The following is a 27861-nucleotide window of genomic DNA, read 5'->3' on the forward strand; positions in this document are numbered from 1 at the left end:
GGTACACGTTTGGTAATTACTCAAAAAAAATATTAACTTAAAAATTGACTTGGTAAGGAGCATTGGAGAGCTGTTGATAAAACATTGTAAAACATTGTGGGGAACGACTCCCTCTGAAGTAATGTAGTTTTTGAGAACGAGGTAATTTCTCACTCAAAAAATAAAAGACTTCTAGCTAGAAGTCTTTTATTCCTATCTGAAAGCACACAAATTCGTCCAACAAGGGTGTTTTTCTTTCGTCATTTTCTCGCAACTTCGATGACCGATTGAGCCCAAATTTTCACAGGCTTGTTATTTTTATGGTTATGGGATACACCAAGTGAGAACAGTGGTATTTGACAATTACCAAACGTGTACCTTCCCTTTAAAATGATTGTACACGATTCGGGTAATTGGAACCCTATGGTTGTCTCAATCCTACAAACTAACCTAAGTGTGAACATTTCATTTCATTTGAAAAGATGGTAGCTTTTTTTTTAGATATCTCCGAAAATTTGGAGCGATTAAGAAGAATCTACATTGAAATACACAATCCGAGAAGCGTTACTAAATCCTTCAATTCAAATTTCTGGAAGCTGAAGTGAATTTTTTTTTCATAACTGGTACTTCGAAGTAAAAAGTTTTTCAAAATGTTTTGTACTTTCGAAATCCGATGTAAGCTTCTAAATAAAAAGTACTGCCTATGATAAGAGTAGTTAAACGCATACCTCGACTATTCCCCTTATAAAGAAATTTGAACGTTTTAAAAATACAATAATACGTAAGACTAAAAGTTAGACATGTTATTATGTAACTCAGATCGTCAGCTTTTTCGACTTATCTTTTATTAAGAGAGAACTTACTGAAATTTCACATTTTTAGTGGGAAAACGTTTTTGCAATTCTTTCTATTTTTTTTTTTTTTAGGATTTCAATATTACTGTATAACGGAACAGAACATAAACCACTAATCGGTTATTGTCCCTTTACCGATTGAACCGAGTGGATTTAAAATGAGCATTATAACAATGAAGTTAAACCATTAATCGTTTACTGTGCCCTTTACCGAGAACAAAGTGGATTTTTTATAAGTTAGGCATGACAAAAATGAAGTGTTTGAATAGAATACACCTTGTTATACTTTATACACGCTGAAAACTCCCAGGTCAAAATTGACCTTGTTTCGGGTCCCATGGGCCTGACTCCTTTTTGGGTCACTCTGACCCGGAATCTGCGACAAAATGACCCGTAAACTGGATCAGAGTGACCCTGAAATGGGTAACGTCCCTTTGTCGACCCGGGAGTTTTAAGTGTGTATAGGCACCTGAAAAAATATCAGTTTTATTATCCCAACATTGTGTATTCCAATAACGAATTATTTTCCTTCGTGCCCTGCAGCGCTATCTCAAAAACGCAACACCTTTTGAAATGATATTTCTACAGGTTAGTTTTATTTCATTTTCATATCGTCATATCAACCTAAAAGAAGATCCAAATCCTATACAATCAGCAGAATACCATGCGGCTTCAGTGTGAAACCCTAATTCTCTATGCTGAAACTAAGCCCGCCCCGCCCCTGTTTCAACCGCCACCTGTTTTTAATTTTATGTGCACTTTACACACGTGTGCAATGTAGGCGGCCTACAGGGCTACCAATGTAAATCCTGCAGACGTGCTGATGGGTGCTCGAATAAGGTACAGTAGTTTCGCATTCCGCAGCCATTACAACTATGGGGGACGAAATAGTCACGGAGGAAATTCTACAACTGTATGTATACAATCTGATTCACTGTAAAGTATACCAATAGTTCCTATGGTTTTATGCCTGTTAATTCCTCTTTCTTGGTATTTTTGGTACCATAGTGAAAAGTGTAACGGCTGACGGTGGCTGTGCAGCTCCGTTTCTAAGGTTGTTTGATAAATGCTACGGTCTGTTCGGCATTGAGATTGACGGCACTCCACGTCTATCGTGGCACAAAGCTGAGAAATACTGCAATGAACAAGGAGGGACTCTGGCTGTTATCGACTCAAGGGAGGTACAATGTGAGTAGCCTATTATGACAGTTGAGGTTTACTTACAGGGTTTTCTATTTTGTCTTTATTTTTTTTAAGTGTTGTGGGTGAGTGTTACTGTATTTGTTTCAGCCCGGTTCAAACAGCTTTGTGTTACAGCATGGACTGGAGGTAAAATGTTGCAGTCACTTTGTGAAATTTCCTTTTTTGTTCTGTCGGCTACACGGAAAATCCTAGCCCAGGTTGGACTCCTCCGTTGCAGGCACTGACCATAGAGTAAGGACAGACTGACTGACGTCCTACAAGGGCTATCATATTCTTCAATACCTCAGTGTATAATGTATGTGTGGATACACATAGTGTTTCAAGTCCCTACATAAATATGTGGACTCTTTCGTTCTCACACTTCACTTGAGCGTAAACAACCCTCCCGAACCCAACCTCCTTTTATTCTCCCAGGACTCAAAGAGTTTGCTTGTTGCCTGTGCTGTATCAACCATTAGGCAAAAACCAGTGACTAATAAATAAAAACAAATTATTTGCAAAAAGGAACCCAGGAAAAGACCTGGGAAATGTGCACGTCACAAAAAGATCAACTGGGTGGGTTTGAAAAGCTATAGCCACCAAAAAGACGGCACCACAACGGTTGTGGGTGTCCATTAAAAAACATATTTTGTCCGCAAGTGGTAAAATGAAATTAATATACTGTTTCTATCGCAAGGTTTGGTTGTGGGTTCAAAATTCGGCCAAGCTATCATAGCTACCTGCTGTTTTTACGACCACTTGAATAAGTTAGTCACTAAATGACATTATAACACACCTCTTGCTCGTTCTGTATTGGCTGAAACATGGTCACGTGGGATGACCTAATATTAGCCCACCTTGTTAAGCTGTTAATGGCTCCGCTTTTAACATCGGTCTCATCACTGTCACCAGTGGTGACAGTGATGAGACCGATAGTAAAAGCGGAGCCATTAACAGCTTAACAAGGTGGGCTAACCTAATATAGGCTAGTGATCACGCGCGCGTGTTTTGCGGGAATAGTACCAAAGCGGGCAGTAGTCTTTGAATATAGTGCCCACGGTAACAGCGCCCTCCCTTGACTTGAACCGTGAACAACAACTACAAAACTCCCTTTTCTGTTCTTTTTTTACATTTAAGACCGAGCTGTGTTATAAAACACATATTGACTGGCATAGTTTGGTAACTATAGTGTACGTCTATTCCCCCTCGGGCCTGTGAGTGACCAGAAGAGGGCCTATTTCCATCGGCCTTCGACCTCAGAAAATAGTTCGCACCTTCTGGTCACTCAAAGTCCCTTGAGAGAATAGATGTATACTAGTTACCTAGTTGCCAGTCAATATGTGTATAATGTTGTTTATTGATTTGTGCAATTCATGATCATATATGTTAAAACAATGTTTGTATGAGAGAGACTGGCTGATCGTTAACTTAGCGTTAAATCCCGTGTTAGAGCTTTGTCAAGTTCTCAATCAAACAAATCCTGTATACCCCAACCCTGACCCTTACCCTCATTAAGCCCAGTTCATACTTCCTGCGAATGCGAATGCGTTACGAATGTTGACGACACAAATTCACAATGAATAATTCGCAGCAGTTCAACTCTGCTCAATTCACTTGCGAATATTGGTGCGAAGAGAGGTCGTGACGTCAAATCTACGTCAAATTCGCTTCGCATTCGCATTCACAGGAAGTATGAACTGGGCTTTATTCTAGTATTGGTACGAGCCAATTCGCCTTACCCTAAAGCCTGGTTCGTACTTCCTACAAATGATATGCGAATTTGATGTGAACTTGACGTCACAACCCTCCTTTCGCAGCGGTATTCATAAGTGAGTTGCCCAGAGTTGAACTGCTGCAAATTATCTGTTGCGAATTTGTGACGTCAACATTCGTTTCCTAGCATTTGTATTTGCAGGAAGTATGCACCGGGCTTATAACTCAAGTAGTGCTAGTAGTACTACGAGCTAATAAACATAAATTCATAGGGGTTTTTCAAGGAAGACTATTAAAGGAACACGTTGTCTTGGATCGGTCGAGTTGGTCTATAAAAAGCGTTTGTAACCGTTTGTTATAAAATGCATATGGTTAAAAAAGAAAGATGGTGTAAAAGTAGAATACAATGGTCCACACAAACATGCCGTGAAATTGCACGGTTTTTTCTTTTACCTCGTCGACTAGCACGGTCGGCCATTTGCATAAATGGCCGACCATGTTAGTTCGCAAAGTAAAAGGAAAACCACGCAATTTCGACAAATTTGTGTGGATCATTGTATTCTACTTATAAAACATCTTTCCAATCATATGCATTTTATAACAAACGGTTACGAACGCTTTTTTATATACCAACTCGTCCGATCCAAGGCAACGTGTTCCTTTGAGGTACTCGATATGATATAACTGTGGTGCTTTTCACAAAAATGGAATTGAATGGATTCTGACACTAAAATGTCAACAAATTGAAGAGTCAGTATTTAGAATGTGGCGATGTTAAAATGCTGTATTTTCTTGAACTTTGGCAGCTGTGATAACTGCACTCTTGGTAAGGGCACCTTCGGCTAATGTATGGATCGGACTGAACGACCTGGATGTTGAAAATACATTCAAGTGGACGGATGGGACCAACATTAGCTTTAAAAACTGGGCACCAGACCAGCCAGATAATGGATTCCCTGCTTTTGAAGAGGTATGGACCCCAGATCAATCATGCTTATAAATAGGCATTGGAAACTAAATATTAGCATAAACCTTATCTTGGTAACGAGTAATGGGGAGAGGTTGGTGGTATAAAACATGTGGAGTGCTTTTCGAGAAAGAAGTAAATTTCCACATATTTGATTTTGAGATTTGAGGGCTGGAAATCAAGTATCTAAAAGCACACAATTTTGTGTGACAAGGGCATTTTTTCTTTCATTATTATCTCAACTTCGATGACCGATTGAGCTCAAATGTTGTTATTTGATGCACATGTTGAGATACAGCAATTGAGAAGACTGATCTTTGACAATTACCAATAGTGTCAAGTGTCTTTAAAAAGTTACCATCAATATTTGAAATAAAATAATTTTTTTTATTTTTCTGGATTGGATCCTGGCACCTGCTGATTGGGTGTCCCTGTACCTTTTCATTTTGGTGCTTTCTAGCACATCCTGTTGGGCTTTTGGATTTCTTTTAACGTCTGTCCTATGGACTGGACACTATTGGCAATTTCTCAAATTAATTGTTAGCATAAAAAGTTATTTGGTAACGAGCAATGGAGAGCTATTGATAGTACACAACATTGTGAGAAACGGCTCCCCTCTCTGAAGTAACATAGTTTTTGAGAAAGAGGTAATTTCTCGTTCAAATATTAAAAGCCTTCAGGCCTGAAGCCTTTTTAGGCTTCTGAAAGCACACAAAATTTGTGCAACAAGGGTGTTTTTCTTTCATTTTTCTCTTGCAACATCGTTGACATCAAGTCCAGCCAGATATCTACAGATTTTTTTTTTTATGGATTTGTCGGGATACACCAAGTGAGACTGAGAATACTGGTCTTTGACAATTACAAAAAACATTGCCTTTAAAGATATATTGTTCATGAACAACTTGAATTAAATAATACTTTGAATAATTATGATGACCCTACCATAACCATCTTTATACAACAAAAAAGTGGCCTAGGCTTTCAGATAAAAATTACAGTTTTTGCCAGAGTCACTTCAAAAGTATAAACCTACCAGAATCCACCCTTGTTTACTGTAATATTTTATTTCATTCCAAACAGGACTGTGTTTATCTGGAATCCAATGAGGACTTTCCTGGGGAGTGGAACGATGGATTCTGTGACTACAACAGGGAGTATATCTGCCAGATCCCATTAGGTAAAAATATCCAATGATTGCAAGCAGTCAGTCTCACAACAACGACTAGAGCAAGCTTGTCAAAACGTTAAGACCAATATTGATATTAAAACTCACTCCGCGGTAGTAAAGTTAATAATGAAAAGTCCCCCTCGTTCCACTAAAAGTAAAAGTAGCTGGCTGATTTTCTACCTTCCGCCCAGGTAGTAGTGAAAAATCAGGGCAGTTCTTTTGAGCACTGAGAAGTATCCCATTTTCTCCGCGGTAGTAGAATATAAAGCAAGACAAGTTTTCTAGAGAACATAATCTACCTAGCAAGGCTAGATACATGGTGTTACCGCAAACCATGAATATTCATTGCAAACATAGTTTTTCGGGGCATTTGCATGGTGAGGTATCAATGTATATTCTTTTTGCGTGTTACTATGAGTATGTCTACTCGGCTGTGAAGATTGCAAACAAAGCGGAGTGCCTGCTACCTCAACTTAAAAGTAACCAGTTGTTGTGTTACGTGGATAATAAGAGACAGTTGCTATGTCACATGGTTCGGGGCAATCTTTTAGCAACCTCCGGATGAGCAAACCCTGGTACCCTTGTGGCGTACACATCCATTCAGAATTGTCTATGGGTGTTCACCATCTCGTACGTAACTATGCACAAGTATGCCCCTAATCATGTGACGTAGAAACTGCTCAATAGTCTGAGGAATTCAAATAAAAGTGGTAACTATTGATCAGGCACGTCATTGTACCACACAATATTAAAATCTAACATGGAAATGGCTCATTAAACTAACAAATACTTAAAATGTACTCCTTTAACATAGATCCTACAATACCTGACGTACCAACTCGGTATTGTCAGAATCACAGGGACTACACTCCCTATCACCGTTCATGCTTCAAAATCTTCCCGGATGCTAAGAACTTCAGCGAGGCAGTGAGTGTGTGCGAGGAGGATGGGACAATCATAGCCTCCATTGACGATGCGTTCCAGGAAGCTTTTGTTGAGACCTTGCTCATGAACGATAAAGTAACTGATGTCTGGCTCGGTCTGCAAACTAGAAGGGTATAACTTTTTTAAGTTTGCTAAATAAAAGGTCCACCTTATGTATATAAAGCCAATTTTTTGCATTGGCCTTTTTGGGGTAAAAAAAAAACAAACCAAGCAAATGGGTATAAACTTTACCTTTTTCAGCCCAGGGAAATTTCACCCAGGTAAAACTTGACTGAGTCCAATGGTCAACCTGCTCAGGTAAAATAACCTGAAACTAAAGCTTTGTTCCCAATGGAAGGTTTCCTTTAGGCTGGCTTGTACTTCTACCATGTCATCTACCATTCTCAAATCCATTGTAGCCGCGTCCTTCGCAATTCAGCTCTAGCTGCGAGTAAGGACGACTAGCCACCAATTATTATTATTATTACTTAAAAGTGAAACGATTCTCAAGTACACTTTGCTTTATCGAAAGCTGCTGCAATTCTAACAAATTAAAAGTCTATTGCCATTAATGTTAAGAGTGATTACCAAACATAATACCTCCCCTTTAATTTGACTCAATTTTTATGAATGGAAAGGTAACACTATTTATTTTCTCTGCTTCGTTTTTGTAGACTCTTGACTATTTGTCGTGGGTTGATTCCCATCCAGTAACATACACCAACTGGGATCTTGACTATCCAAAGACTACGATGGAGTGCGCTATACTGAGTGAAAATAACCTGAAATGGAGAGACGAACGTTGTGATGAAAGCCATCCCGTGATTTGTAAACATTTCATGGGTAAGAACAAAGTAATAGATGTAACATTTACATTGGGGATAAAGCGGCAGCCACTAGGCAATCCCGGTGGTCTAGTTGGTATGACACTGCTCTAGAATTGCAAAGTTTGAATCCCACCCAAAATGTATGCCTGTGATTTTTCTTCACAGGACTCCGGTAACTGAGTATACAGTGCTGACACACATCGGTGTAAATGGATAAAAAAAACGAATTGAACAAATAGTAATAAAACTAGGTTCTTATATCGTGCTTTTTCAAACCCCTAGGGGCATATCAAAGGGCTCAATATTTTTTCCTGCAAGGTACGTGGAGCTACATTTTAATGTATGAGACCTTTTCCTTGTTATTAATAGCACAGTTGGTTTACAAGGTGCCGTTGCACAACATGCTGCCAATCAAACCAGGAACACCGGGGCGAATCCCTTCTCTTTATGAGAACCTGGGTTCTTTTAAGTGTGGTACCCGTGGCCTTCAGGCCTTGTGTGTCTGGCGAGGTGCTTAAAAAAATATTCATAAATACCTCAGACAGTTTCACTATTCCTATTGGTGGAGAGCATGTCACATGGGTGTGTAGTGTAAAAACCTTTGTTTATGACCAGTAAAAAGTGTTACCAACGGGCATGACACGCGAGCTTGCACCTTTTCTTATGAGACAGTTTCTTCATTCCTATTGGTCGAGAGCAACGGCTGAACACTTGTTCCACATGATACGCGCGACGCCCACAGCATTCCCTTATAAGGAGTTGTTTACCCGAGGGCGACGGAGGGCTTTACCATTTCATAGCTGGAGGGGTGTTGTGTTGAAAGAAATCATTGAACAATTATAACTTTTGCATTACCATGTATTTTACTTTTTTGACCAAAAAGTGTTGATGGTTTGACCGGAAAGGTATTTATGAATGGGAATCAATGTGTGTTGAATCAGTTTTCAACTAGTTGGTTAAACCCGCCGAGGCCTGGTTTTTGATAATTTACCTCGACTTCGTCTAGGTAAAATCATCAAGAACAGGCCTCGTTGGGATTAAAGCCATTGGACCCTTTCGGTTCAGAAAAAGAAAAAAAAAGTTCACAGATTTACAAATAACTTACAGGGTTTACAGAAGGCAATGGTGAAAGACTTCTCTTGAAACATTATTCCATGAAATGCTTTACTTTTTGAGAAAACAATATAAATTCTCGTTAACAAAGAGAATTACAGATTTATTTTAAACACATGTCACGACACGGCGAAACGCGCGGAATCAAGGGTGGGATTTTCCGTTGTTTTCTCCCGACTCCGATGACCGATTGAGCCTAAATTTTCACAGGTTTGTTATTTGATATAGAAGTTGTTGTACACAAAGTGTGGGCCTTGGACAACACTGTTTACCGAAAGGGTCCAATGGCTTTAAACCACTAGTTGAAAACCTCTTCACCACACATTGATTCCCTTAGTACACTATATCTGGGACTAACGGCTTTATACCTCCGATCCTAAAGGTAATTTTTAGGCATGCAGTTTATGGATTGTGGATAGATCGATAAGGCTGATTCAATTGGCAATGCTATTACGCATGATGCATATTGGGTTGATTGAATTGGCACTAGACAATAAGAATTTTGAGATATGGTAGACACAATACTATTTGACACTATTTGGTTTGGGTTAATTTGTCTGTACACACACAAACCTAAGCAGTGCACTCCTATAGTGTGTCCACCATACCTCAAAAAGGCTAACATGGCAAGGGGTAACAAAAATTATTAAATTTTGTTTTTCAAAATGTTTCTGAAGCTATTTTGTTCGGTTGTATTTTTCAAAAGGCCAACCTCCCCCAGTTGTGGGATTGCCACCAAGTTCAGATTGCCCAGCTGGCATGGATCCTGGCGATGAATGGTATTGCTTAAAAATTGAACCAGATGAATCTGTCAGCTATGAAGATGCGAAGGCGGCATGTGAGGCCATCCATTCAACTGCCTCGCTGGCCAGCGTGCATAACAAGCACGAGTTAACGCAGATTTCCCAGAGTGCAAATACTACGAATCCTCTATGGATTGGACTTCACAAGGCAAACCGTAAGTCGTATTCGATACAATCAGAAGTGACAAGAAAATTACTGAAAATTACTTTCTTAACTGAAGGATCATGATGAGCAAAATACAGCTGAAAACATGTTATACAAGTATTTAAATTTCCAAAAACGTTTTACACTTAAACAATTTACTTTAGTAAAAAAAACATCAACTGTACAAAGCATTGTATTTAATAATGTTGCAAGCACAACAAAATATGCTGACAAATTTTGTAATGTGACCAAACTTGGTTTGACAAAGTACAACATTTTGGGAAAATAGTTTAATTCAGAGAATAGATTATAAAGTTTAAGTTTGTAACTACAATGTACGGGCCTTCTGCTCATAATCAAGGATCTACACTTTCTCGTCCATTTTCCAGATTTTTTCCCAATAAATCAGCATTTTTGAATTTTTTTTTAACCGTAACCCTTTAATTTTGTGTTCAATCTTAGGTGGACAACTTGCTTGGGAGGATGGCTCAGCTGTAGACTACGTAAGCTTCGCAGGTGGAGAACCTCATGGGGATGGTGAGGATTGCATACAAATGCAGTCAATCGCAGCGGGCAGTACAGACGCGGAGTGGTCTACATTCCGGTGTATTGATGTAGGAGGCTATGTGTGCAGGTCACCTATAAGTGAGTATTGACCCAATTCACCTGACGTTATCATCAGAATAATCTTGGATGCATCATTTTAGTCGGCAATGGCACTGTGAAGTGCGCATTTTAGGCGACGCAGAGTTTACATGTAAACCTATCGACCACCAAAATGGTGAGCGTGGCGCAGTCGCCGCGTGTGACATGTGTGCGAGGGGTCAATAACAGGCTCATAATAATCAAAAGTCAGGAAACGGCATTTAGCCTTTTTTGATATATGGTGGCCACTTAATGAGTACACTGTGTGGTTTGGGTGTATACAGAAAGATCTACACAAACCTTACAGTGTTTCTATATAGTTTTGTGTCTACCATATATCTCAAAATTGATTATTATGGTGTAGATATTCTGTGTATATATTTGGTTTGCGGTAACACCATGTGTGTATCTACTTGCCAGGTAGAGTTGTTCTTAGAGAACTGTCTTGCTTTATTCTACTGCCGCGGAGTAGATAATCAGAGTATCGGGAGACTTCTCAGTTCTGGAAAGAACTGTCCTGCTTTGTAACTATTACCTGGGCGGATGGTATAGAAAATAGACTGGACTACTACTTTGGCTTATAGGATCGTAATTAACTGTACTGCCGCGGAGTCAGTTCTGAATTGGTCTCAACGTTTCGACTAGCTTGCTCTAGTCATCGTCAGGAGACAGTTCCCTCTGAACAACGTTACCTGGCAAGTAGATACACACATGGTGTTACCGCAAACCAAATATATATTGATACCTCACCATGCAATGCCTCAAATCCTATATAGATATTCTGTGTGTTTTACAATTTCCATTTTTTCACAGAGGAAAATTGCGCGCCCTCAGTGCTGTTCAAAATTAGATCTTTAAAACTTTGCTTCCTTTAAGTGTAGTATAGTGTAATTTAGTGTGGTGTGGTAGGGTGTGGTGTGGTTTGGTGTAATTTTGTGTGGTATGGAGAAGTGTAGTGTGGTGTAGTGTGGTGTGGTGTGATGTGGTGTTCATTGGTGTGGTCTATCTACTTCATATTGTGGTCAATCTACTCAATATTATATGTGTATTGAATTGTATTTTATTGTAAAATCAACGTGCTCACCTGTTTTGTTTTCATCCCAGTACTGAAGCCACCTTCTAAAGGTGGATGCCTGGATGGATGGTACAACCTGGGTAATAGATGCTACAAGGCAGTGGGAATCGAAGACATTGATAGACTTGATTTTAAAGATGCCCAAGACCAATGTGCCAGGGAGAAAGGGGGGCAACTCTTCCAAATCACTACCCAGTCTGCACAGTGTAAGTATTTGTGTACTCAATCAGTTTCTAGATACATGTACTCAGTTAAATAGTTTGAGTATTTTTTGTACGACACATCTGTATAACCCCATTAATTGCTAACAAGTAACTTTTTTTGCTAACAGTACCAATAGTGTCCAGTGCCTTTAAACATAAAAATTACACAATAGTGATAAGGTCTTTTTGAGTCTCTGCTTGTACAGGATTTGGGTACTTTATGTAACACAAAACACAATGGCCACAGATTTACATTAAACTTACACCGTTTGAAGATAATGATAGTCGAAATCTTACCTTAAAAAGATACTTGCTGAGGTGCTGTAGTTTTGAGAAAATGAGTAAAAATATATCACACAAAATTCATTTTACATGCTAAAATAATTTTCGTCTCCTTAGACGAAAATCATTTTTGTTACTTGATTTACTCATTTGTGTGCATTGTGTTTTGTGTTACTAAAAGAACCCAAATCCTTTAATGTTTTGTCACTATTTTCACATAGTAAGGCATAGTTGTACCAAAAAGCATTACCAAAAAGCATTTTGGGGTCGTTACCAAATAAAATGACCCAATCTTTTACATTTGACTTTCTAAGTAAAGAGTACTTTTTATGATTTATCGGCAATGCAGTGTCTTTTTAGGATACCAAACTAGACAGTAACTTTTTTTTTGCCACAGCTCTCCTTGCACTACTTCTCCAGGACTTTGTCGGAAAGACGAACCTATGGATTGGTTTGTCTGACACTGCGGAGGAAGGGTCATTTGTCTGGACTGATGGTACACCATTGGACGACTTCACTCAGTGGGCTCCGAATCAACCGGATGGTTTTATCGCACTCCCAAATGAGGTGATTGAGTACTTTTTGTAACACAAAACACAATGTCCACAGATTAACATTCAACTTACCCGGTTTGAAGATAATGATGGTCGACAGGGTTCTCTTAAAATATTACTTGCTGAGGGGCTGTAGTTGTTGGAACTCAATTCAAATATTTTAGTGAGAAATTACTTCTTTCTTAAAAACTATGTTACTTCAGAGGGACATGTTTCTCACAATGTTTCATACTATCAACAGCTCTCCATTGCTTATTACCAAATAAGTTTTTTATGCTTACAATTATTTTGATTAATTACCAATAGTGTTTACAGTGCCTTTAAGTAAAACCAATATAATCAAATTTTGAATTCTGCCCCCTTCGTTGATTACAGCCGTTCCGAGACTGTGTGGAAGTGAAGGCAGATCCTGATCACCCTGGCGAATGGGATGATGTCAACTGCCGAGAGCGTAGAGGATACATCTGTGAAGCTTTCTGGAGTGAGTTTTATCATCTCTGCTTTATTTGAACTATTTCTGTGACGTCACTCTATTGTTCAAAGTGTAGATTATTTTTTTACGAATCTACACTTACCTGTAGATTCTACGAATCTAAACTTACCTGTAGATTCATTACAAATCTACACTTAAGTGAATTGTGTGTAGATTCATTACAAACTAAAGTAAACAGTTCAACCCTAAAATGACTGTCTTTAACAAAGTGAAAAAATAGCATGAAGTGCAACAAAACACAGCTGCAAGCACTATAAAGTATGCCTATATTTTGTAAAATAATTATCAAATTTGACCAACTGTCCTTTGACAATGTATACGAAATGAGATAGACTAATATAAGTTATCACACAAGCGCGAGTGGAATACGGAAAAATATAGCGCTTCTGCATCCCATCCAACGAGGTCGAAGACCGATTTGGATATGGGACGCAGACGCGCTATATTTTCCGTATTTCCACGAGCACGCGTGTGATAACGTATTTATCTTCAAGCAAACTTGGCGCGTGACATAGAACACACAATACGCATGGTAGTGATATTAGCCGTGCAATATAGGTCTTTATCACCACTCCATTCTGCCAATCTGATTGGAGGATTAACGCATACTTGAAGATAATTAGTGTTATTACTATTGAGAAATCCATATCGTTGAGACAGTTACATAACCAATGGAGGAAATAGCTTAAGTCAGAGAATAGACTACAATGTCCACGAACCTACACTTTCTCGTCCCATTCTCCTTAACTGAATCGTCACACAACTCACAGCGCTGTTATTGACCCTTGCAGCGCGTCACAGGCGGCGACTGGTGCCACGCTCACCATGTTGGTGGGCAAGTTAGGTTTACGTGTATACACCGCGTGTTACACCGCGTCATCTAAAATGGGCACTTCACTGCATAACGCACAGCATACTCTATGCATAGAGTTATCATGAAAACGCACAGTGAAATTGCCCACCAGTAGGCGCATTCAAGATTTTTATGATGATGAGGTGAGGTGAAATGGGTCAATACCCCATATCGTGTCGGCTGTTTTGGGAGTCAAAATTTACACAAAGGACTTCACTGCCAGAATGCCGGAAATGATATCTCCATGGCACATTGTACAGGGCTGCGTACCGCGTTTGCAAAGGGTCAATTCCTAATTTTGTGTTTTGTGTGTATCTTTTCCCATTTTTAGTAGTTGCTTGTTTGTATCACTTTGTAAATTCAGATGTATTTCAGCCCTTGGACTGTGAATATTGAACATTTTTAATAAACCAGAATAATAAAAAGAATACTTTGAAATGATTCACATGGCAGCAATAGGTCAGTCATTGTTGAAGATACAAAATTAGAAATGGCTACAACATAAAATAAACGAGAAAAAAAACCTGAAACTCTAGAAAAACAAAACACAGTGTCCACAGATTTACATGAAACTTACACCGTTTGAAGATAATGATAGTAGAAAGCCTACCTTGAAATAATTTACTTGCTGATGGTGCTGTAGTTCTTGTGAAATGAGTACAACATTGTTACACAAGTATGTTTTAAATGCTTAAATAATGTTCGTCTCCTGAGACGAATACTATTTTCGTGACTTTTGTTTTACTCATTTCTCAAAAACTAGAACACCTCAGCAAGTAATATTTTAAGGGAAGCTTTCTACCATCATAATCGTCAAACTGTCAGAAAATACAAAAAAATGGGAACATGAAATAAAAGGGAGGAAAGTTAATAAATATTTGAAAAAGTACATCCAACATAAAATGAAAAAAAGGCTGGGTAGCTCACTAGGTAAAGTGCCTATACGATATTTCAGGGTCCGTAGAATCAAGTCCCACTCAAGTAAATATTTTTAAGTTCATCCCAAAACTAACTCGATTTTTTATGACAACCAATTGCTTCCCCCTTAAAAGCGGTGGATACTATTGGTAACAACTCAAAATAATTATTGTCATAAATAGGTATTACAAGCAAGGGAGAGCTGTTGATAATATAAAACATTGTGAGAAACGGCTCCCTCTGAAGTACATAGTTTTCTAGAAAGAAGTCATTTCTCACTAAAATATTTTAATTTGATTCGAGACCTCAGAATTTGATTTTGAGGTCACGAATTCAAGCAACTGAAAGCACACAACTTCGTGTGACAAGGTTGGTTTTTCTCTTCCACAATTATCTCGCATCTACGACGACCATTTGAGCTCAGATTTTCACAGGTTTGAGATAAACCAAGTGAGAAGACTGGTCTTTGACAATTACCAAAAGTGTCCAGTGCCGGTTAAAACTATTTGATTCACCTTCTCACCAGGGCCCGAGTTGGATCCGAATCCAATAAACCCAGACAAATGCGACGCCGAGCACAGCGATTACGTCAAGTACCGCAACAGCTGCTTCAAGATCATCCAGGAGAAAGTGACCTACGATGACGCTCGGCAGAAGTGTCTGGATGAGAATGCCACGTTGGCCAAAGCAAGCGACGGATTCTCTAACGCATTGATGACACTGATGGTCACTGAGCTAACTCTAACCGAAAAAGTGTGGATCAGTTTGGCAAAGGTGAGATGAGAGCAAAGATAGGGTTTGGTGTTCACTGTTTACTTTGATATTGGGCGATCTGCTTGCTGTCAATGAGGTTTGTTCAGACACAGTACCAAAGTCGGTTAACTCATGGTTCCTGTGTGTCTGAACGGGTCTACAGTTAAACTGCACAACGAAAATAAGCACGCATCTGCTCCCCGAGCTGCTGCACAGAAGCTTTCAACACAGTGAAGCATGTGTCATGGCCGAGCGGTTAAGAGCATCGGATTCAAACACTGGTGTTTGATCAGCAGGGTGTGGGTTCGGATCCCGGTCGTGACACTTAAAAATGGGGAGGTATTGCTTTCTGCTCTTCCGGCTAGGCTTCAAATTGAAGATACCCTACATTCGTAAGGACTGTGAAAGGGGTAACCCTGTTTCATCCCTAGGAGTAGGTGGCAATGGTCTTTGGAAAAAATACCTTGAAGTGGCATTCAGGCCTTGTGTGTCAGGCGACTTGCATAAAAAAAATTTTAAAAAAATAACAAAATCCAAGTTGAGGCACTTTAGTTGTATTTAAGCCTTAAACTTTATGAATCGGGTTCAACCCGTAAAAGTTAAACTGTCGAGCTAGGGGTTTATCTTTAGACCGCTTCGAGTTTATCTTTTAACACTGTTAAGGACAGAATAAAAAATACCACATTCGGTTTAACGTACAACAGATGACCCATTCACCTCCGTGATCATTATGTAAAAAAAACACAAGGTTTTTACCAATGAACACGAAAAAAAACATGGATGTTGGAGTGATGGTTACACGCCTGTTTTGACATCTTAAAACCGAAGATGAACCATATCACGCTTAACTCAGTGCTGTCCGGGGGAGCAACTTTTTAAGACCACCTCAAAAGTTACACCGGTTCGGGTCTAACTTAGTACTATGTCTGAACATACCCAATGTTGTCATTGCTTGAGATTACAATTTGATGCGAGATGAAAGTCTATGCTGTGCTGGTGGTTGGGTACATTTTTCTTGGGCCTGAAATTTCAGTTTTGAAAGGGAAAGGCCATTTTTACTTCTGTTTGCGTGTCTTTCTGGGTTTTTTGTTTAGGGAGGGGGGTTTGTTAATGTATGTCTGCTGTTATTTACAAGCTTCTTCCTAACAAAACAGCCCAATAATCTATTTATTACATTCATCCTGCTTACTGCTACTAAATGTTGTATTTTCTTTACTTATGTTCATATGTACTGTACTTGTTGATATTTCTCATAGCAGTATGGAAATAAATGTTTATCTGATTTGAATTTAAAACTATTACATTCACAACTAGTTGTTTTTCGTTTGTATTTCTTTTTGACGCCGGCACGTTAGTCTGGTTCGAATCCCACTCTAGTCAATTCTTTGTTCAACCCCCTCAAAAATGTATTTCTTTTCCTGTAATTTTCTTTTTTTACTATCCAGCGCACAGGGACTTTGCAGTGATATGCACTAAACAAACACAGTTTATTATTATAACTATTACTATTACAGGATCTGATAGACGATAAGTATACCTGGCGGCCTGGAAATTATGATGGGGAGTGGCCACTCGAGTACGTCCATTGGGGAAAAGGCATGCCGGATGGGAAGGGATGTACACTGCTGAACCCAGATTCCACTTGGTCCACTGTGGACTGTGATACGACTGAAGTGTACTATCCTATGTGTGAATATACAGAGGGTAAGGTTATTCTGATATTTTTCTTTATCCCTCACATTATAAGCACAGTATTTTTCCAGTTTCTGTGAAAAGAAATCCCACTAGTGTAGGATTTGAACCCTCTTGTTAGCGTTGAGAGCAGATCATGTCTTACCACTAGACCACAGTACTGAGCTATAGCCCGGTGGCTAGATGCAGTTCGAACAGAATTCAAACTGGTTCTGAACAAAGAAAAAATGTACTTGAGTTGGATTTGAACCTGCGACATTCAGATTATTTTAATAAAACCAAGAAAAATCTTGCTGATCAAAAAAATCAATATTCAAATATTTAATAGAGCTGGATATCCAAATTAATTTAATATAGACAAGAAAACTGTTGCTTATCTAAACCTGGATACCAGCAAAAAAAAACACACAAAGTTTACATTGTTGCAAAACTGTGTCCCTGAATAAAATAGCTTGGTCTTATTTTGTGTTAAACCGGTTTTTGAAATTGGGCTTCTCTCATTTCGATTCTGCATGGTTTGTTCAAAAGTTTCTTAAAATTTTGAGCTGCAAGCTTGTAGATTTTTCTTCAAAATTTGAGCCTGATATCTATGACTGAGATTCTTTATTACATATTCATAAATACCAGGGACAGTTTCTCCAGTTTGATTGGTTGAGAGGACATCACAGCCATAAAACCACAGCCATATAAACACAGTTAGCCAATGTGTGGCTTTAGCCAATGTGTGGCTTTAGCCAATGTGTGGCTTTAGCCAATGTGTGGCTTTAGCCAATGTGTGGCTTTAGCCAATGTGTGGCTTTAGCCAATGTGTGGCTTTAGCCAATGTGTGGCTACAGTTAGCCAATGTGTGGCTACAGTTAGCCAATGTGTGGCTACTGAATCAGCTTAAGGAGCGTACAACTTGGATCAGTTCTTTTCAGAACTATTCCAGGATAGGTAGATCTCCATTACACTGTAATATTTTCCTATCTTAGTCTGATTTCTGACTTTGTTTACACTCCGAAAGATCATAAAAATGGTTATTAAAAATCAAGAAAACTGTGCAAATGTATGTGTGCCAAACCTACTTTTTTCTACTTTTTTCAAAGGACCAAATATCAAGACTGTGGTGCACTTTTGAGATGGCTGGATTCTCTGTGACATTACCAGCAATTAGATACAAACAATAATTGCTTTTTAAAGCAATCACACAACATCGGTAAACAGTATTGCGCAATGGCCCCCGTTGTGTATCACAACTTGTATATAAAATGACAAACCTGTGAAAATTTAGGCTCAATCAATCATCGGAGTCGGGAGAAAATAACGGGAAAACCCACCCTTGTTTCCGCACGCTTCGCCGTGTCATGACATGTGTTTAAAATAAATCTGTTATTCTCGAATGTGTTCTCAAAAAGTAAAGCATTTCATGGACTAAAATTTCAAGGGAAGTCTTTCACCATTACCTTCTGTAAACCCTGTAAGTTATTTCTAAATCTGTGAACTTGTAATTTTTGTTCTGTTCAGAAAGTGTCCAATGGCTTTAATCTATCTTTATTTGGCTCTTTTTTTCTTCAGAGATACCTGATGAGCCTCCTATAGAGGAGGTTCATTGTCCGGAGGGTTGGGTACTCATTGATAGGATGTGCTACATCTTCACTACAATCACACCACAGTATCCCAAAGTACACTTTACCTGGGATGAGGTAGGGAACCAGACATCATTATCAAATCTTACCTGAGTGGAAATTTCAACCAAACTTTTTTCCCTAAAAGGTTTAAAGGATTAAGGTACTTTTTGTAACACAAAACACAATGTCCACAGATTTACATTGAACTTACACAGTTTGAAGATAGTGATAGTAGAAAGCTTCGCTGAAAATATTACTTACTGAGGTGCTGTAGTCTTTGAGAAATGAGTAAAACAAGTCACGGAAATAGTTTTCTTCTCAGGGGACGAACATTATTTTAGCATGTCAAACGTATTTTCCTGACATTGTTTTACTCATTGCTCAAAAACTACATCACCTCGGCAAGTAATATTTCAAGGGAAGCTTTCAACTATCACTATCTTCAAACTGTGGCAGATTAATGTAAATCTGAGGACATTGTGTTTTGTGTTACAAAAAGTAAAGTATACCTTTGGTTTTTTGAACCAATCAGTTGTTTTAATCCTTATAAATGTGTACACCTAAACTATACATGTGAATGTTTCATTTCATAAGGTCTCGTTTTTTAGAAATCCTCGAAAGTCCAGAGCAAATATGTCCACACGCAGGAAGAACAATTCGTGGGTGGAATACACAATCTGAGGGATGTTTCTGACATGTAGTAGCGCTTCCCAATTTTGGGGGGATAAAAACTTACATCTTTTTTTTACATTAACACATTACTTTTAAAGGAACGTTACAGAATTGGTCAGAAACAAAAATCGTGAAGATCACAGATTTACATAAAACTTACACGGTCTAATGATGATGATAGTAGAAACATCCCTTGAAATATTTCTGTCTGAAATGGCATATTTGATGAGAAATAAATAATCTAATTTCGCATTTGGAGTTTATCGCTCAGTGAGCGTTTTATTCATTTTTGTTTTGGCATCGATGCAATGCAAAATTTGTAATTGGTTTGTCACTATTCTCTCGAGACCCAGAAGGTCGATCAATCTCAAACTTCTACAGTTTTGTCAGTTTATGTATATGATGGATTACATAAAGTGCTTACATTGACAGCAACTGTTTTGCTAGCAATCCAATTCTGTAATGTTTCTTTAAGTGAATTGATTCTCAAGATGCTTTATACCATCAAAAACTGTTGTAGGTTTCTTACCAAAAGTTTTGATCGCCACTAATTTTAAGAGTGATTACCAAACGTATACCTTCCCCTTCAAATATTTCAAAATAACCTTTTGTAAAACTTTTTAAAGGCACTGTATACGTTTGGTAATTGTCAAAGACCAGTCTTCTCACTTGGTGTATCCCATCATAAGCATAAAATAACAAGCCTGTGAAAATTTGGGCTCAATCGGTCATCGAAGTTGCAAGAAAATAATGAAAGAAAAACATCAATGTTGGATATTTGTGTGCTTTCAGATAAGAATAAAAGACTTCTAGCTAGAAGTCTTTTATTGTTTTAGTGAAAAATTACCTCTTTCTCAAAAACTACGTTACTTCAGAGGGAGTAGTTTCCCACAATGTTGTATACTATCAACAGCGCTCCAAAGCTCGTTACCAAGTCAGTTTTTAAGTTAATTTTTGTTTTGGGTAATTACCAAACGTGTACCTTCCCTTGTTAAAGTTATTTTGACTGGATTAATAAGGATAAAAACCCTCACTGCGCATAATTTTAGTGTGAAAGCTTATGAAGTTCTTTTTATTAATGTTAACCATTATTAACGATGAAATTTTTCCCTCTGAATCGAAGTCATATAAGATAAAAATTGAAATTGAAAATCTAAAAGAAAAACACAACAGCTGATCCTCGTTGTTACAATTCCAAAATTAACTACAAACATGCTGAAAAAGGGCATGGTTTTTCATTCCTGACTCACACAATGTATAATAGTTTTGGAGTTTTTGTGGCCAAACTCACAAATTCTTTAATGGGAATTTCCTGTGTTATTTAAACATTTGTTTTTTTCAAAAGTCTAGTCTTTAATATAAAAAAAAATTAAAACCTCCGACAGTTTTGCTATTCCCATTGGTGGAGAGCGCGTCACATGGGGGTGTTTAAACGGTTGATAATAACCAGCTGGAGCATAACGCTTGTTTTCGGATACTACGCGCTAGTCTTGGTGCAAGACGTTTCTCAAGACTACGAATGCATATCCGAAAGCTGTCTCAGTCAATGCAACACACACACGTACAGAGCTCAAGGATGTTCGGAAAACGGATAAGTTTTACAGAGTTTCTTACTTTATATTACGCATTTCAACCAAAAAGACATTTATGAATGAAAATAAAAGAGTAGTGACTTAGTTTGACTCTCAGAAGTAAACTTCTTTGTATATGAAAGCTTTACTATTTGTCTACTCATTTGTGATATAGGCAGAGTACGAGTGCAGGACAAGATACAGTCGATCTACCCTACCAAGCTTACATAGTCTATCTGCCAGCCAGAAATTCGCTGACAATGCATTCCGTCAACTGGGGAGACGAAACATTTGGCTAGGATTACACCGCTCTGTGAATGGTAAGAATATTTACTAGCCAATTACCATGTTTTTATTCATTGTATTTCTCTGTATAAAGTGTTATTTTCATCTAGGTACTTTTGTTACTGTAATACTGAAGTTTTTTTACTACTTTGTTTGTTTTTTTTTTATTGGAAAAAAATAATGCAGAAAGAGTATACCATAACTGTCACAAAGGAACTCCTGGAACATTGGGGTGTCGGAATATAGCGCGGTCACAAAATTCTCCACTTAGAGAGTTCTTAAAACTTTTAAATTTTTCGCTACTGTATACAATAAAAAACGAATTCGTTAGTTAACGTGAAATTCCAGAAAAGCTTAAGAAGCAACTGTTTTCTTCAAAGCGCAATCAGAACCTCAGATATGGCAGTTGCTCTGTTTCAGCTGTTCAGCTGGAACAGTGAGCCGTGGTAGCTGTGGTCCTGACTCAAGTTTCTTATGCAGGGACAACAAAGTTGTTATTGTATTGTATTGTATTGTTTTTTGAGAAGTTAGAATAAACTGTTGCAAACAACTTAAAGGCAGTGGACACTATTGGTAATTGTCAAAGACTAGCCTTCACAGTTGGTGTATCTCACCATATGCATAAAATATCAAACCTGTGAAAATTTAAGCTCAATCGGTCATCGAACTTGCGAGATAATAATGAAAGAAAAAACACCCTTGTCACACGAAGTTGTGTGCGTTTAAATGGTTGATTTCGAGACCTCAAGTTCTAAACTTGAGGTCTTAAAATCAAATTCGTGGAAAATTACTTCTTTCTCGAAAACTATGGCACTTCAGAGGGAGCCGTTTCTCACAATGTTTTATCCATCAACTCTCCCCATTATTCGTCACCAAGAAAGGTTTAATGCTAATTAATTAATAATTAATGAGTAATTACCAACAGTGTCCACTGCCTTTAATACCAACCAAAACGTGTGGTATAAATGCACACAAAAAGAGTTAATGGCCTGTTGTTTTGACCCTATAAGTCTTTTTCGTGGGTCATTTTAATAGCCTTTGAGAAAGACTCTGCTAGGGTCCAAACATCAGGACATTAAAGAGTCTTGGTACCTTTTTTTTACAACACAAACATTAAAGTCTCAACAGCTTTAAGACAATGATGGCAGAAAGCTTCCCTAAAAATATTATATGAGGTGCTGTAGGTTTTGAGAAATGAGAAAAACAAGTCAAAAAAATAATTGTTGTCTCAGTGAGACGAAAATTATTTTAGCATATTGACGTATTTTTGTGACACTGTTTTACTCATTTCTCTAAAACTACAGCACCTCAGCAACCAATGTTCAGGTGCGCTTTCTACTGTCATTATCTTCCAACTGTGTAAGTTTATCGTAAATCTGTGGACACTGTGTTGTGTGTTACAAAAAGCAGCCAAATCCTTCAACTAGTTTTGTATTGTACTGTTTGAATCGAGGTCAGTTTTAATTTCCCCAGTGTGGGATAATAAAGTTGTTATGTTATCCTATCTTATTGTACTAAATGCCACTGTTGCTATACATTTCAGGGTTCTATGTGTGGGATGACGGCTCCTTAGTAGACTACGTGAATTGGGATTTGAATTCCATAGATGAGGCGAATGATTGTATGGGCCTGCAACAAGACCTAGGTGGTGGAAAATGGAGCAGTCGGGATTGCTTCACGACAGGAGGCCTAGCCTGTCAAGCGCCTGCTCGTATGTAGACACTTTTTGCATAATACAAGTTTCATTTTTTGTGGTTGTTTATATAGCTGTGGCTATTAAGTCTATTCAGTTTTTCGGATTATTTGATTTTCTTTAAAGACACTGGGGTCAATTTCACAAAGAGTTAGGACTAGTCCTAACTTAGGACTAGTTCTAGGAGATATACAAATTGCATGGATTGTCCTAAGTTAGGACAAGTAACTGGTCCTAACTCGAGATAAGACTAGTCCTAACTCTTTGTGAAATCCACCCCTGGACACCTTTGGTAATTGTCAAAGATCAGTATCTTCCCTTGGTGTCTCCCAACATATGCGAAAAATAACAAATTTGTTATTGCAAGTTGCAAAAGAATAATTAAAAAAAAGAGAACCCTTGTTGCACAAAAGGGCTTCAGGTCTGAAGTATTTTAATTTCTGAGTGAGAAATTGCCTCCTTATGCAAAACTACTTCAGAGTTACTTCAGAGGGAGCCGTTTGTTGCAATGTTTTACACTATCAACAGCTCTCCATTGCTCAGTACAAAGTGAGTTGTTATGATAATAGTTATTTTGAGTAATTACCCAAAGTGTCCTGTGCCTTTAATACAAATTTATTGTATAAAAAGGAAAATGGTGTTTGTTTTGCAGAATTGATTAGGTGGCTATTTAATTATGTGCACTAATTTTTTTCGGTTTATTTTGTTTTCTTTTGAAAGGGTTTGTTTACGCTTGGTAATGACTCTGAAAATAATGTCAATAACAAAGTTACTTTGTAAGAAGTGCAGCAGCTTTAGTTAGTATAATGCATTGTGAGAAACTTTTCACTTCGAAGTACTCTGGTTATTGGAAGAAAAATATCACTTTTTATTTACCCAAAAATTTGAATCTGAGAAGCGTAACTGACATAATGTTTCTCAGGTTATTCCGTGTATTCCAAGTATTCGTCCGGATTATTCTTCCTGCGTGGAAATAACCACTCCAAATATTTGGCATTTTCTCAAAATCGCTACCCCTTTTGGAATAAGATTTTCAGATTTGAGTTCTATGATACAATATACACTTACGTACTGATTCAATTCCCAAATGTATACAATCCCTTTGAACTATTCATTTGAAGAAAAGGATCTTGTTGGTGCAGTTTTCGTTTGTTTCGCCTTGCAAATTTAAAGTCGATACATTCCTACACTTAATCTTTGAAAATTTTGTAATATCTAAGCATTAATATTTGTCCTTCTTTTCATTACAGTTCCTGGTCGTCCAAATCTGTGTAAGTAGATAATTGTTCGTATGCAAATTTTGTTTCCACATGGTTTATTTGCATTTTTATTTTGTATTTTTGACTGTACACCGATGAGTATTAAGCACCTCTACTCAGTACTCGGGAGGGGTGGGGTTCGGGGGGGGGGGGGGGGGGGGGGGGCAAGCGGGTGGGGGCGGACATGGACATCAATTAACAGATTACTAATATTACATACATCTTTATCCACAGTGAGTAGGATTCATGTCGTGGCCAACAACTTCATCAACAAAAGGGTATCAAAACATTTTTAAATACCACTGACATCTTAATTGTTTCCTCCACGAAGGTCCAAGTCCATGGCAATCACCGGGAGGAGTCCTATATCCTAACTGCTACCTCATGTCTGGCATATCAGAGAGTAGTTGGATGAGTTGGCATGAGGCAACCAGCTACTGCAACCAGAAGGGTGGCTACCTTACATCCATGAATCCTCGCGAGGAGTACGTCTTCATTTTAAATATGGTATGTACGAGTCTTAAATCGACCTTTGAGTAGAATGTGAAAGCTGGAGTGTGTGAATTTGAAAATGATAAATTTTGAGTTTTTACTAATGAGTGTTCATTTAAAATCTGGTGTATGAGTCAAACTTTGAGTTTAGAGTGTTGATTTGAGTTTTTTACATTCTGATTGTAAATTGAATCTGTTATGTCTGAATTTGAAAAAAAGTCTTGAGTATTGATTTGAGTTTTTTACCACAGAGTTCTAAATGTAAAGGAAAATCTGTGATATTATGTGAATTTAAAAATAATATTTAGTTTTGAGTAATGGGTGTTCATTTTTAATCTGGTATGTTCAAATAATTCCCTGACAACCAAAAGGGAAACTGTCGCTTCCCCCTGTGGATTGTTTGTTGATATCTGAAGTAAGGTGATCGCCTGGCTGCTCCATCCCAGGTCGTATCCTAAAATTGGTGTGATCCTTTGGCTTTTTAATAGTTGAATGACTTCTTTCTGAAACCCTTAAAAAAGGTATTGACAAATTATGTAGAACGCCCATAAAGCGCTATATAGCTCAGGTGGTATAGAGGGCCAATACGTTAATCCTGAGGTGGTTGGTTCAAATCCAGCTCGAGTAAATTGTTCTTATTTCAACCCCACATCATTTAAATACTCAGATCAGATTCATAAAAAAATGAATTTCATGCCTTGGAGGACACCTCAGATTTGACTTTTACCTTACCCAAGTTAACATAATTTTAATAATTGATATAACTTGTTTACACTGTAGGTTAAAGGTTCTACCGAGTCACATTGGATTGGATTGAACGATATCGATGTCCCAGGAACCTGGGTGTGAGTAGCATACAGGAATAGCTATCTTGAAATTTAAAAACTCTTTACTCATTTTGCCACCTATCTCCTAAATTTATGAGATTGAAAACAAACTAGATACCCCTCTCAAAAAACAAATATTGTAATAGTTATAAAATAAGATGAAATTTAATTATCCCATGGTCTAAACATCCAAGAACGAAGTGGCTTATAAACCTCTGTCTTTGCCTTCTCCTTTTCCCCAAAGTAATCCCCCTGTTTTCATAGCCTGCCTCATTCTCTAATTAACTACTTTTTCTTCCCTGATATTGTCCTTTGTGTTTCCATCTTCTTGTGGTCAAACCAGCCCCTTCCCTCCACCCCCTCCCCTTGTCTCCCTATTCATTATTTATACCCCTTGTTTTTTTCTGTGTGCCATCTGACTCTCTCTCTCTTTCTCTCTCTCATTAATGTATTCCCACGTACGGCTTGTATTGTTACCTGTTCGTGTTTGTTGTGTTTTCATTTAGCCTTCGAGAAAGACTCTACTAGGGTTGAAACAACAGGCCATTAACAAAAGAAGAAGCTATACATAAAATTAAAAAAACTGTATTAATCTCCAAAAAGGAAGAAATTACATTGCTCGCACAATTTTAAAAAGCACCACAAATATTAAAAAGTAAATTGAGTACCTGTGAGGGCAGAGATGGTTCTTGTGATTGATTTAGCCTGGCGAGTAGCGGATATTTGTTGCACAGGCTGTATTCTATACTACCAGGGAGCTGAGGTTGTTTATGGAATGAATGGAGGCCTTAGGACCAGAGGGAATAATGTTGGAAGCGCTTTGAGACGCCCTTTGGGTGTGAAAAGCACTTTAAAAAAACCTGGTTATTATTAAAAGGTCAATACATTTTTTGTCTTGGCCCATACTTACCCCACAAAATGGAAGTGTCTGGTTATACGCCACTGAGTTGATGAATTTTCGTCTGTTGTTTCTTCAGATGGCAAGATGGTACTGCATACAATGGAGCTCCTTCACTATGGAGTCGGGATGATATTAGGAATGAATTCAATATGGAGGCTTGCGTAGTCGCTAATTCAAAAGGTAAAGAGTGACCAAAGGAGTTCCCTCACCAGACATTCTCGAGTTCTGTGAAGAAAAAAACCTACAGGCAAATCACTCGGGTGAGATTTGAACCCCTGTGGATTTTTGTTCGAAGAACTCGGGAAAGTACTGCGTAAACAGTGCTTATACACATCGGTGTAACATATGTAAGGGTAAAAACAAACCGTTAATTATTTGTCCCAGATGCAAAACTAACATCTACCGGTACATCAAATCGTTCGATATCTGCTGCTAACATGTAGGATGTGAACTTCCTCTAGCCATTTGTCTAGCTTTGTGGTCAAGTGGTAAGACAACTGCTCTAGTTAAGCTCTAGTTTTTTGGGGTTTTTTTTATTTTTTTGCTTGTACTGTTTTTTGTATCTTTGCATTGCATTGTTTGTTTGTATGTAAACTGTAAAGCGCTCTGATCTTTGTGGTGCACTATATAAATGCTTACATTATTATTATTATTATTATTATTATAATTATTATTATTATTATTATTAAAGGTCATGGGTTTGACTCCCATCTGAGTAATTTGGCTATGGATTTCTTTCAGAGAACTCCGGGGAAGTACTGTGGGGGGTTTTCTTCACAGAACTCGAGAATGTACTGCAATTAGTGCTTATTGCACAAATATTCTTTGATTTTTGGGATTCGAACCAACGACCTCCGGATTAACGTGGCGACACTCTACCAACTGAGCTATCTAGCCCTATATTGGCGGTGTCCCTATTCTGTCAATATCTTTGTTCGGGGGTGCCAGTCAGAAGCCATACAACTGTTAACTGCCGTGTAGCCAGGGATCACACCCAAATTACGATACAACCTGGGAAGCAGCAGCCACGGGATCACCTTAAGGGGATGCGACTTTTTGTTTCAGATATCAATATAAACCACAAGGGAAACTGACTGGGTAAATTTGTAAATGATTTTTTGGGGTTGAACAAAGAATTGACTGGAGTGGGATTCTAACCAACGACCTCCGGATTAACGTGCCGGCGCTCTACCAACTGAGCTATCTAGCCCTATTTATTATTGGCGGTGTCCCTATTCTGTCAAATATTCTGTATCCATGATGACTATATTTATCATCTACTTTATCTTATTTCCTTCTTTTTTCTTTTTCTTTTTGCTCGTGGGAAACTTTAGAAAACTGTGATTAGAAAAAGTTTATAAAAGCCTGTACCGTATGTAGGCATTATATACATGTAGATCAGCCCTAA

General features: G+C 38.1%; 1 protein-coding gene across 1 annotated transcript in view; it reads left to right on the plus strand.

The window, feature by feature from the left end:
• Positions 1-1219: 1219 nt before the first annotated feature.
• Positions 1220-27861, plus strand: part of LOC117288058 (macrophage mannose receptor 1-like) — a 38776-nt gene continuing 12134 nt past the window's right edge. The window contains exons 1-20 of the mRNA XM_033768750.1: positions 1220-1256; positions 1842-2021; positions 4535-4698; positions 5776-5872; positions 6678-6919; positions 7462-7630; positions 9434-9685; positions 10138-10320; positions 11425-11601; positions 12278-12447; positions 12810-12915; positions 15225-15472; positions 16966-17155; positions 18701-18828; positions 21172-21316; positions 22825-22992; positions 24225-24245; positions 24565-24740; positions 25506-25570; positions 26530-26633. Of these exons, the coding sequence (XP_033624641.1) occupies positions 1220-1256; positions 1842-2021; positions 4535-4698; positions 5776-5872; positions 6678-6919; positions 7462-7630; positions 9434-9685; positions 10138-10320; positions 11425-11601; positions 12278-12447; positions 12810-12915; positions 15225-15472; positions 16966-17155; positions 18701-18828; positions 21172-21316; positions 22825-22992; positions 24225-24245; positions 24565-24740; positions 25506-25570; positions 26530-26633 (3022 nt within the window). The remainder of the gene's footprint in view (positions 1257-1841; positions 2022-4534; positions 4699-5775; positions 5873-6677; positions 6920-7461; positions 7631-9433; positions 9686-10137; positions 10321-11424; positions 11602-12277; positions 12448-12809; positions 12916-15224; positions 15473-16965; positions 17156-18700; positions 18829-21171; positions 21317-22824; positions 22993-24224; positions 24246-24564; positions 24741-25505; positions 25571-26529; positions 26634-27861) is intronic.

The sequence above is a fragment of the Asterias rubens genome, chromosome 3 (genome assembly GCF_902459465.1).
Source record: "Asterias rubens chromosome 3, eAstRub1.3, whole genome shotgun sequence".
NCBI lineage: Eukaryota > Metazoa > Echinodermata > Asteroidea > Forcipulatida > Asteriidae > Asterias > Asterias rubens.